This window comes from Silurus meridionalis, chromosome 29, assembly GCF_014805685.1.
Source record: "Silurus meridionalis isolate SWU-2019-XX chromosome 29, ASM1480568v1, whole genome shotgun sequence".
In the NCBI taxonomy this organism is placed as follows: domain Eukaryota; kingdom Metazoa; phylum Chordata; class Actinopteri; order Siluriformes; family Siluridae; genus Silurus; species Silurus meridionalis.
In genome coordinates this window covers 1,229,520-1,242,109 of record NC_060912.1, presented here as the reverse complement: position 1 = coordinate 1,242,109, position 12,590 = coordinate 1,229,520, and the positions used below count along the sequence as shown (strand labels likewise).

The window sequence follows — 12,590 nt, the reverse complement described above, 5'->3', positions numbered from 1 at the left end:
TGCAGCACGTCGTCATCACCAGCACAGGAAATACAACAAATATCTCCGCACATCTTTATTTTAAAATAAATATATTTTCATTAATTCACCAAAGAGAGATGATGGTAAACAGGATATGGACATGGTTAACGTACAAACAGAAAAAGAAAATGGAGAACTCTGGAAGGGTTTCGCGTCTTTCCGTCCATCCTGCTCACGTCCAGAAGTCCGTTAGGGTTCGTCTGGTCCTGCAAAATTTTCCAATAACATGACGAAGGCGTGCGATTCGATATTTTTGACTCGAGAATCAACTAGCGGACGATCCGGAAAAGTGACCGTGTTTCGGCATCATGTTCATAATGTTGGTTTTGAAGAGGAGAGCAGTGGGATGATACGTGTCACGTGTCACGTGTCCATCACCAAATCAATTCTCAGGGCTTCGTTAATTATTACAGGGCGTGGCCAGACTTTTCCAGTTAATGAGATTCTTTTCCAAACTGTGACCAGTAGGAGGCGCACAAACCTCCTTTGAAAAAAAATTAATTCCCCTTTACTTGAACTATGAAACCCAAACCTGTTCGAGCATGACGATGCTCCTGTGCACAAATCCAGATCCATAAAGATCTGCTTTACATGGTTTGGAAGTTCTCCTGCTACAGAGCTAAAACCCTATTGGGAGGAATGTGAATGTTGACTGCACCCCAGATCTCCTCATCTTCACACCTTCATCAGTACATGATTTTATGAATCTTCACAAACACACTCAGTGGAACATCTTTTTAGACAAGGCGAGTGGAGGTTAAGCAGGAACTGGGGATTAAATGTGGAATGTTCAAAGAGGACATAATTTGCTCAGGTGTCCACAAATCCATATAGTGTGCATCTGCCAAGAAGAAATATCTAAACCCCTGTGCTTGAGTGACGAGTACGGCATGTTTATTACATTCAACGTCACACCCAAAACACGATAATCAGTCGTGATGGTCTGGAAGGTCACGCATCTCCAGACACTGAATGAACCTTTGAAGAACCTTGTGAAATACTTAGGCTGTCAGATGTTTATGCTGATCATCATTTCTACATGGAGATGTTCTGATTAGGAGCTGAGGCTTCTGAGGCATGAGGAAGAAACATAACATTCATGAGCTGTATGACAGAGAGGATGAACGAAGAGGCATCTTGGTGATCGAAGAAAACAAAAACATTAATACTGTAAAATGCAAAATCATTTGAAATCAGTGCAAGTGGAAAAATCTTCAATTCCAGTCACATGTGGTTGAGATATCGATCAGCTTTCCTAAGTTTTCTACGTGAAGCTTCCTCGAAAGATCTCAAAAGGTTTCTGAAGTTGTGATTAAAAGTACATGCTATGTGCAAAAGTATTGACTTTTCCAAGCCATATGAGGTTCTGCTACAAACTGTGACCACAAAGATGGAGGCTCCCGTTTGTATAGGATGTCTTCGGACGTGGTGGGACACTAGGAGATAACCTCAAAGCCAGCTGAATGCAGATATACTTTACATGAGTTGGACGTTATGTGAAGATCTCGTGTTATAAACCGCTAAACACTATCGGGATGAATGTGAAGGCTGACTGCATCCCAGAACCTCCTCCGACATCAATACCTGACGTAAATAAAAAAAACCATTCTGCAGAAAATCTTGTGGAACATCTTAAGCTCCACTCCTCTGAGAAGAGCAAATGGAAACTAAATGTGGAATGGGAAGCTCAAAAAAAGATCTTATGCTCAGGTGTCCACAAACTTTTGTCCGTAGAATGTGGCTTAAAAAGAAAATAATTTTTAAGTGCTGCTGTCATTTCAGAATCTTGCATCAGGTGTGTGTGTGTGTGTGTGTGTGTGTGTGTGTGTGTGTTTATCCAAGTGATCGAGGAGTGAAAACTGTTGTTTCACCACCCAAAATACGTCAACACTGTTACTGGAATGAATCCTGAAGTCTGGTTTGGTGAACGTTTTCCACGAGTCTCTCTGGGTTTTATCTGGAAAACCGGTATTCCCATGAACTTCGTAAAAAAAAAACTAAAAAAAAAAACCATGCTCGTCCACGATGCTCCTGGGTGTGAATGTGTGTCCACGATGTCCTGTAATGGACCAAAGGACATTCAGGATGTCTCCCTGTCAGGGGTTTTTTCCTGGGGTTGGAAGTGGGTTCACCACTTAGAAAAAATTAGAGTCACATATGGAGTGTGTGTGTGTGTGTGTGTGTGTAAAAGATCAGACTGCCATATTGCCTTTACGCCAGGACTTTTCTACAAAGCCGTATTTCTTTTTAAAGGAATTTCTCCGAAGAGCCTTGAACGAAAGATGCCCAGGGAAGAAACTTCTCCATTTCAATTGAGCTGCAAAAACGCATTAAAAACAGAACAAAACAAAAAGCTCAAAGTGGAGCTGATCGTTGTATGGCGCCCTCTGGTGGTCAAAGGTAAATCTTTCCTGAAATAATTATATTAAGATAAAAACAATTTTTTAAACACGACAAAATGGATCTTACAGAGGTCTAAGTATTCATACGATGATATGTACAATGCGTGCCAACGTGAACGAAAGCTATACAATGAAGGAGAGAGAGAAGGAGGGAAAGAGGGATGGAACGGAGGACGAATTAAGCGCCTGTCATGCAGGTTTAGCAGAAAAAAAAAATGAAATTATACACAGCAGACCTGAGGAGTTTCACCTCTGTGTTAGGCATTCATTAACACACAAATGTGCTCGCATACACACCCGAGTGTGCTGCAGGTTTGGAAGTTCAACAGTACGAATGTTCGTACAAGTACAAAGCACGTATTTGTCCTTGTTTCTGTAGTTGCACGTGAAGTTTCTGTAGTTGCATCGACGGCCCACTTGTGGTGGTGTGCACAAGAAAAAGACGAGTTTTTCCTAAGTTTCCTCGCTCGACGAGGAATTAGGCTCCGGTGAGGGCGACGTGGTGGACTTGAGATCCACGGAGCTGCTCTTTTCCTCCGAGCTGCTCTTTTCCAAAGAGCTCTGTCCATCCTGGCCCTCGGAGTTCTCCAGCATCTCCTGTATGAGAGGAGGCATAGAACCAGGGATCTCCATCTTCAGAGAGATGACTCGCTCGGCACCTGGAGACAAATAAGAATGGCAGATGAGCGACATCGAACCCGTTTGTTAATCATATCATCTTTTTTTCGAGTTGATCGACGTGGCATCACCTTTGGCGCTGATGCTGCGAAGATCTGTGATCTTCATGAGGGTCTTGGGGAACATGTGCGGCATGCTGGGCCTGCGCTTTCTCACGTAGATCTTTAACGCTTCGAGAAGGGGTTCCTGGAGCTGGTCTACCTTGGACGGTTCCTCCAGATCTTGACGGTCTGCAAAGAGTCACATGGACAGGATCAGATTTAGTATGAAGGTTTCTTGCATGTTGTTTTGATCGTAAATATCATTTGGAAGTTCATTACTTCCATGCTTTTGATGTTCAGGTTCCTAATAATTTCCTTCAGATGTTTATGTGCAGTCGTATAAATAAGTTACAGGGTGCAGGTGCCTCTGCAGCCACTAGGTGGCAGTGTTTCTATCTATTACAAAAAATAATAATAATAAACGAGCCTCTCCTCATCTCCCACTCTGTGAGGGGGCAGAAGTGGCGCTACAGAACTGTGCACAACTTTTCTCTTTTCTTCACACTCTCCAGATTACGCAAGAGAGTGTAAGAGCGGCTGCAGCGCCGAGCTCTCAGACCTCCGAGACAAATATACAGTGCTCACATAAGCATGGCTTATTCTGACACTAAACCGTGGGAATGAGAAGGCTTTGTGTGTGTGTGTGTGTGTGTGTGTGTGTGTGTGTGTGTGAGAGTGTGTGAGCTCTGGCACTATTATAAACTCCTAATTTGTGCCAGGAGACAGAGAGAGACAGGCTGGAGGCTCTAATTTCCTTCGCAGTGGGCACGGGGGACGTGGTTTTATGAAGTCGGTAAATAATTGCACAGTGATAAACACCCACAAGAACAGGAATCAGGTGAAACTCAATAACAACGTCTCATCATTCCAAATTTACAACCTGCTGTATTTAGGCTTTCTGTCTATCGTCAGTGCTGCTACAGCTAGCGCGTGAGTTAGCTCAGGACGTAGGAAGCAAACTAGCGACGCGCCGGACTCGGGTCCGATTACGGTTTAAACACAAGGCGTGGAACAAAATCCTTCATTTTGATTGCTGAGCTCCCATTTCACCTTTAAAAAATTATTCATAGACATATCCGTTTATTTGTTCAGGTACGTTCCAGTGTTTACAGTCGACAGATAAATTCCTGATTTCAGGAGTCACGTTTCTAAACAGGCCCACCTCCGGAGATGAGGCAGATGGCCGAGAGCAGGCCCGTCTCCGTGTCGTCCATCTCGATGGGCAGGAGCTGGTTGGCAAAGGTGAACACCAGGTCTGTGAGTGGCCCAAATCCGGCGTTGTGCATCTGCGTCCGGTTTAGCGTCAGACCATCCGAGAAGGTCATGGTGTCCTGATCGGGGGTGTACCGTGTGCAGATACGCAGGATCTATGTCCACACACAAAACAAAACAAACATCAAGTAAAATTGGGTCACAATTATCCATTTATACATATTTTGTGTTGTCAAAAGTATTTGGACACCCAACTTTTCCCCCCAGACGTGCTTCTTCTCTAAAACTACATCCAGCTCCATGAAGATCTGCTTTACATGGGTTGGAAGTTGTTGAAGATCTCCTGCTATAGAGCTCTGAACTAGTGATGGGAAGATCATTTTAGTGACTCGGTTCCTAGAATCTCATTTATCAAACCATTTAAACGTCATTAAGTTCATTTCATTCCTTTAATCAGAAATAAAATAAGCAGATCCCCAACACATCTACATACACAAACTTTACTATAGTTCCAAAAATTTTATACATGTATATAAAACTTACTCGGACCAGAGGACTCATGAGATGAACGACTCAAATCTGTTTCCTATGTAATGCACAGTATAGCATCCAGAGGTGGCAAAAGTACACACATCCTTTACTTAAGTAGAAGTACAGATCCTCATGTTTTAAAATACTCGGGTAAAAGTTGAAGTACTGATTATACTTTTTTACTCAAGTGAAAGTAAAGAAGTTTTGGCTCTGACATGTACTTAAGTAAAAAGTAGTTATTACTTCTACCTGTTTTAGCTGTTAACTGGACCTCACATCATATTAGATAGATAGATAGATAGATAGATAGATAGATAGATAGATAGATAGATAGATAGATAGATAGATAGATAGATAGATAGATAGATAGATAGATAGATAGATAGATAGATGGATAGATAGTTAGATAGACAGATAGATAGATAGATAGATAGATGTGATAGTCTAGTGGGTTAATGTCAGGGTCCCCATGAGGATGAGTTTGAGAGTTTGATTCCTGCTCGAGCTGGTGGTTGCTGTGTTGGTAACAAAACTTCTGGACCTTGTCCACTCTGAAAACATTTCAATTCTGTCCTTTCTGTGTTGGATTGATTTCCTGCTCTTTAATGAAAGATAACTCCACCAAAAAAACCCCAAAAAAAGCACTTCTGTGGTAGCTCAGTGGGTTAAGGCTTGTGCCTGAACATGGTCCTTAATATAGTCCACGCTGGTGATAAGGTTTCAAAGCCAGTCCTACATGCCTTCTTTCTTACTGCACTGGCATGAAACAAAGTATGAACCCTCCAAAAAGCACACATGCTTTTCAGCATCGGTCGCTCAGTGGTTTAAGGCTTGTGCCTCATCTAAACATGCTTCCCAATCTGATCTCTTCCGTGGTTCAGTGGGTTAAATCAGGCGTCTTGCTTTTGGTGGGGTTCAGGGTTTGAATCCTGCTTTCTGCCTGCTAGTTGTGATGTATGTTATGTTCCTGCTTCCTAAATCTTTCTTTAGCTTTATATTCTTGTGTTGATGGTTTAAAGGTAGATAGATCTGCTCTAAACAAACTTCCCGGTCTGTCTTCTCTGATGGTTCAGTGGGTTAAATCAGGTGTCTTGCTTTTGGTGGGGTTCAGGGTTCGAATCCTGCTTTCTGCCTGCCAGTCACGATCAGGATTCACTTCCTACATTTTTCTTTAGTGATATATTTTTGTTTTTAATGGGTTGAAAAGAAAGATAGACCTGCTCTGAACAAGCTTCCTAGCCTGTCCTCACCTATGGTTCAATGGGTTAACGTTGGTATCTTGCTGGTGGTGGGGTTCAGGGTTTGAATCCTGCTTTCTTCCTGCTAGTTACAATGTGGGTTCAACTTGTGCTACTTACATCTGTATTTGCTTCCTACATCTTTCTTTAGCGTTAAATTATTGTGTTGATGGTTTGAAAAGAAAGATAGACCTGCTCTAATCAAGCTTCCCATCCTGTTTTTTCCTGATGGTTTAGTGGGTTAAGGCTGGTACTTTGCTAATGTTGGTGGTCAGGGTTCAAACCTGGCTTTCTGTCTGCTAGTCATGAGATAGGTTAAATTCCTGATACCTACATCTTCAAATTCTTGTTTTGATGGGTTAAAAAGAAAGATAGACCTGCTCTAAACAAGCTTTCCAGCTTGTCCTTCCAGATGGTTCAGCGGGTTAATGCTGGTGCCTGGCTAATGGTGTGAATCAGGTTTCGAATCCTGCTTTGTCCCTGCTAGTCACGATATGGTTTTACTTCCTAGGTCTGTATTTAGCATTATAGTCTTGTGTTGATGGTTTGAAAGAAAAGATAGACCTGCTCTAAACAACCGTCACAGATGGGCCTTCCCGATGGTTCAGTGGGTTAAGACTGGTATTTTGCTGTTGGTGGGGTTCAGGGTTCCAATTCTGCTTTCTGTGTTTCTGTCTGGTCTGAATTTCTTGCTTTGAAGGATAAACCCCCCAAAAAAAGAAGTTGTGTTGTGGGACTTGATGGCTTTGTGGTAAAAGCCTTGCCTTTGAGTTCAGAGGTTGCTGGTTCGAATCTGGCTTGTCCCCACACTTGGTAGGCTGTGTGGATAGTAGTGTGTGGTGAGCAATCGAGTGGTTGACTGTGAATGAAGGTTGTGAAGACCTGCTGCTTCACAGTCTCAGAAAAAGTGAGGGTGATAGTTTTGCATATATAGGGAAAAATTCTGCCAAAAACCTAAGTCGATACTTCTTTGGACGTTTTTGCTTCATAACCCCCTGTTTTCAGCTTTTCAGACACTGGGGGGGGGGGAGATGCCCGGATATTGCCCCCCTGCTTCAGGATACACCCTCCGAAACCTTCCACATCCAACCTTCCACGCAGCAATTCCTGACACCTTCCACACTCTTAACTTTGAGCCCTGGCCGGGGTTTGAACCGACAACCTCTCAACCCAGAGGCAAAGCTCTTCCAATTGAGCCACAGGATCTCCTGCAAGAACCTGATTTTTAGGACCTTTTTGGTTCTTTATAAAACTTTTAAACAATTTAAAGGAAAGCTGAGGGGTAGGAATCGAACCTGGTGAGTCAGATAGCAGAGACCGCATCAATAACCACTACACTACCACAGGGGTGGCAAACAAGCCTTTGCTTATTGGACTCTTGGATTTTCTATAGTTAGGAGACCAGTGTTTTCTCTTAGATCATGATGGTAGAGGGTCAACACTTCTCCTTCCTGTTCATTCTCTCAGTAACTCAAAGTCTATGAGAAGTGACTCAGGTACAAGAACCACATCTCCAACACCTGCACCACTGATATACCATGATTTACCAGCAACCAAATTTAATGACCTTTTATTCTGTTTTTAAAAACTTCTTATAATGTTCAATATGAAACTAGAGGTAAGAATCGAACCAGGAAAGACTTTCATCATAGATCACTAATGGCATTACTTCAAAACTCAAAACTTTGTTAGACGTGTAAATAAGCAGGAAAGACAGAGACAAAGACAAAGAGACACAGAAACAGCTTTAGAAAGAGTGAGAAACAAATAGAGAGACAGCAAGAGAGAGACATATACAGTGAGACAGAGACATTTACTAAAAGAGACACAGAGACAATTAGATAGAGAAAATAGAGAGACAAAGATAACGAGATATAGCCACTTCCTGTTGGAAGTGTTTCTCCCGAGCGACTCTTAATGATCTCATTTACTAAATGAGCAGTAGTGAGTTAAGTGCTTGCTCAGGTGCCCAAAACTGGCAGCTTGGAGGTGTTAAACATGTATCATATTTACAGCATGTGATATGTATGTAAGCATATGTACAGTGATTAAATATAAAGGCTATAACAGTGCAGAGACGTGTGGACATCATTAAGAGCCTTTGCTATGTTTCCACACGGACAGTTAATGAGGTGACACTGGAGAAAATGCACCTCTTCAAGTCAAGTCAGGAAGCTTATATATATAAAATGATAGACATTTTACAGATTTGAATGATGAATTGTTTTTATCTGTACAATCAATAAAGACAGTAATTTAAGTTTGTGTCGACATTATGAGGGAAAACCCCACAAAACGCCACCCAGAGGGTAAATTGTGTGAATCATGGCGGATTTTGGTGTTTGATTTGAGACTCAGAAATAAAACAAAAGTTTACTGATTAAAAATATTTTTATTTATTTATTTTATATCTAAGAAAAGAAAGGAAAAAATGTTGTGCCGTTTAAAATTTTAATTTTGACACGCAAATATATATATATAAATACAAAACGAATTAAAAATGTTGTTACCTAATGAATGTGTCCAGGCTGAAGATCTACATATAGAACACAAGCAGAGAAAAGTTGATGATGATCAGGAATGTGTCTGTTCTCAGTCATGTTCTCATCACTGACTCCCTCTATCTCATCCACATTAACCCCAAACTTCTTACTGCTTCTGCCTGCTGATTCTTATCTCCATAAACTAGTCTACATCTGTGGTGAGTGAGAGTCAGGACTTTATACACCAGTGGATTAAAACTAAAGTAACGAGCCGTTTTTAAAAATGTAAGAAGTAAAAAGTACAGATATTTGTGTAAAAATGTAATAAGAGTAAAAGTAAAAAGTTGTCTGAAAAATAAATAGTGGAGTAAAAAACTGATACCAAAAAAATCTACTTAAGTACAGTAACGAAGTATTTGTTCCCACCTCTGATAGCATCTGAGGGATTCACGTGATAAAAACTGTCTAGAAGAGTCGAGAGAACTCTTCTCACTCTTTTCTCACTCGAGAGAAGTCGTCTCACTCTTTGAGACGACTAGTTCTTCTGAGTCACATTAAATGAATCGTTTAGGAACGACTCGTCACTGCTCTGAACCTTAATAAACACCTCTGGGATGAATGTAAATGCTGACTCCACCCAAGACCACCTCACCTTCTCACCTACATCAGCACCCGACTTCATTACCGGGCTGAATGAATGAATCCCCACGAAATTGAGTGGAGGATATTAGAACAGGAAATGACTACATGTTGAATGAGATGTTCAAAAAGCATAGAATCTTATGCTCAGGTGTCCACAAACATTTGACCATATAGTGTAAACATATATATGGAGACTCCTTCCAAAAAATGTGAAACTTTCCCTTCGTATGTTACTACAGAAACGGTAACGAGTTAAAAATTAGCGTGATGATGTAATCCTGCCGTTTGTCGTATGAACCAATCAGATTTGAGGATTTAGTCATGTGATCTATGTTGGCGTTTTTGTTCGATCGTGAAAAAATTACGGTTTAACAGATGGATGACTTTGAGCTGTTGACTGTTAGTGGCGTTCAGAAGAGTATAGATAAGAGGAGTGTGTGTGTGTGTGTGTATGTGTGTGTGTATACGTGTTTGAGTGTGTGTGGGTCTTTGTATGCAGCCTGCATATCTGCATGATGAGCAGAAGAGTAAGAGCAGCAGGAGTATGTGTGTGTGTGTGTGTGTGTGTGTGTGTGTGTGTGTGTGTGTGTGTGTGATGGACTTTGAAATGAGAGGCGGTGTGTATGGGTGCTATATGAACCCTTTGAAGCACTGACAGTGATTGGCACCATTGTTGGGAAGATGAAACAGAATAAAACATGGCTGCTGGCTGGGCCTACTCTCTCACTCACTGTCTCGCACACACACACACACACACACACACACACACACACACACACACACACATTATTTGATCTTTTCTTTAAAGCCAAACTCTACAACACAATGCCACAGTAAACACTCATCACAGAGGACAAGGTGAAGCTGGGCTTTGTGTGTGTGTGTGTGTGTGTGTGTGTGTGTGGAGAGAGGGCGAGTGTGTCCTTTCAGCAGGGAAAAGCAGACGCACGAACAGAACAATTGAACATTTTTATATGTTCAGTATGTAATTGGTCACATGACCAGGTGTGTTTTGTACAAGTAGAACGATTCCCGTATACTTTTTGTCTGTTTATTGTTACAATAAATGTACTTTTGTGGAACAAAAATGAATTTGTGAGTTTGCACTGCTCATCCAAAAGTATTGGGACAGCGGACACACGATTGAAGTTGGACGTCTTTGGTGTAAAATTTTCCTTCACTTGAACTTCGAGATCCAAAGCTGCTCCAGCATGACAATGCCCCTAAACCTAGCTCCATGAAGATCTTCTTAAGATGGATTGAATGATGTGGAAGATCTCTTGGTATAGAGCTCCATCCCTATTGAACTCCTTTGTGATAAATGTGAACGCTGACTGCACCCCAGGAACCTCCTCACCTTCTCACCTACATCACTAACTGGCTGAATGAATCTCTACACAACTCCACAAAATCTACTGAAACAGCTTCTAAAAAAAATGAAAGAGCAAATGTGGACTAAATGTGGAGAACATGAGAAGAATGAAGTTTGAAAGACATGATCTGGGTTTGCTTCCTTCTTTGCTTTTTGCTACCTCTTTCTTCCTTCATCTGTTTTTCGCTCGGGGGATGTGCTAATCTGATCTTTCTCTCACTCTCTTTCTCTCTCTCTCTTTCTTTCTCTCCATCTCTTCCTCCAGCTCCACCTCCAGCTCCTCCAGCTCCCTCCATCACCTTATCACATGGAGCAGTCTGCTCTGTCTCATGCTCATTACCACAGCAACCTGAGCTCAGCACTCTACACACACACACACACACACACACACACACACAGCCTCACACTCCCCTCGCCGGATATTTACAGCCGAGCCGGAAAACAAACAGGAGTGTAAACAGATCAGACGGCTACGAAAGCGATACAGGTTACGGCCCGAACAAGCGCAGAGGCCTCACACGACTCGTTTCTGTTTTTCTGAGCGATTTCACGAAAAATCACGCATGAAAACGGAAAAATTACCATATAAATGCGAAGGAGGTTCGGCTCCTCGGTTTTGACCCATTTTTGCATAACTGCTTTCACGTCTGCTTTAAACATTTCACGTCGCGGAGCTGCGGAAGCGACAGAGACGGAGATAATTAGGCGACAGCTTGTTTTTTTTTGTGTGAGGACGAAAAAAAAAAAAACGTTGCAGAACCAAAAAAATAACACATTGTTGTGATCAAAGCTAAAGGACTCATCAACAACCACGGGGTGACCATGTAACCATGACAACGCTCTTAGCTAGCACAGGTTACCGCTTTTATGACAAGTAATTCACAATTTTTGTTGAGTTTACACTACAGTACATGTTCAATTCCCATTAAAAAAGGGACCATCGAAAGAATAGAGTCAATACCTCGCCATTTTTGGTTACACGTTTGTTATTTTTTTAACGTAACCCCCCCCGCGAGTATCGCGGTTGCACTGTATATATTTGCGCTGTCAAAAAGTACGCATTTAAACGGCACAAATTTTATTAACAAGCCATTAATGCATCATGACACGGGTCATTTATCACAGTCTTAAACATACAAACCAGTGTCAGGCTCGTAAACCATGACACCCCCCACACACACACAACCGTCACACACACCCCTGTCACACACACACACCCGTCACAGGACGAATTTAATACCGACAGATATACTAGAAAATGAGTGTTGAGATTAATATACAAGTCCCAACCACGGGTATAAGGAACAGGTGAAGGTGATAAGTGAGACGTAACCGGGTCATGTGACCCAGAAGCGCTGATAGAAGATGTTGTCCGGTATTTTATGTTGTGGAAAGTATTTGAAATGAATAATAGAAGCTGAATTGCGGTGAATTTACACCACACACACACACACACACACACACACACACACACACACACTCTCATGGAAACACACTCACCAGTATGTCCAGGCAGGCGGCTTTGAGCAGAGTGATCTGATCAGCGATAGTGAGTCCGGTGAATCCCGGCACTCGTTTGGCGAACTCCACAATTTTAATAATGCACTTGGTGGCCAACTCGCTGAACTTATCCCACAGACCCAGATCCAGACGCACACGGTGGTCAGCACTCGAGTTCTACAACCCAAACACACAAACACACACACATCAAAAACGTAACATATCAAACCGAACCCACACACGAAATCCAACATCTCATCCCATCCACATTTCTAAAGCATTTATATGTGTTAAAAAAACAGATGATTTAAAGTGATTTTTTAAAATAATTCCGCGCCCTGAAATCTGCAGCAATACAACAAAAAAACCAGCATGAAGCAGGTGAAGGAAAGTGTGTGTGTGTGTGTGTGTGTGTGTGTGTGTTTCTGTGTGGCCTTGGTTCAACAAAGAGATGTCGTGTCTTATTAAAA

General features: G+C 41.9%; 1 protein-coding gene across 2 annotated transcripts in view; it reads right to left on the bottom strand.

Moving 5' to 3' along the window:
• Nucleotides 1–42: 42 nt before the first annotated feature.
• Nucleotides 43–12,590, bottom strand: part of LOC124381863 (retinoic acid receptor beta-like) — a 106,996-nt gene continuing 94,448 nt past the window's right edge. For both annotated transcript variants that reach the window (XM_046843742.1, XM_046843743.1), the window contains 4 exons: nucleotides 12,121–12,297; nucleotides 4,305–4,509; nucleotides 3,173–3,331; nucleotides 43–3,082 (listed from right to left, as the gene is read on the bottom strand). In XM_046843742.1, the coding sequence (XP_046699698.1) occupies nucleotides 2,877–3,082; nucleotides 3,173–3,331; nucleotides 4,305–4,509; nucleotides 12,121–12,297 (747 nt within the window). In that variant the 3' untranslated portion in view covers nucleotides 43–2,876. The remainder of the gene's footprint in view (nucleotides 3,083–3,172; nucleotides 3,332–4,304; nucleotides 4,510–12,120; nucleotides 12,298–12,590) is intronic.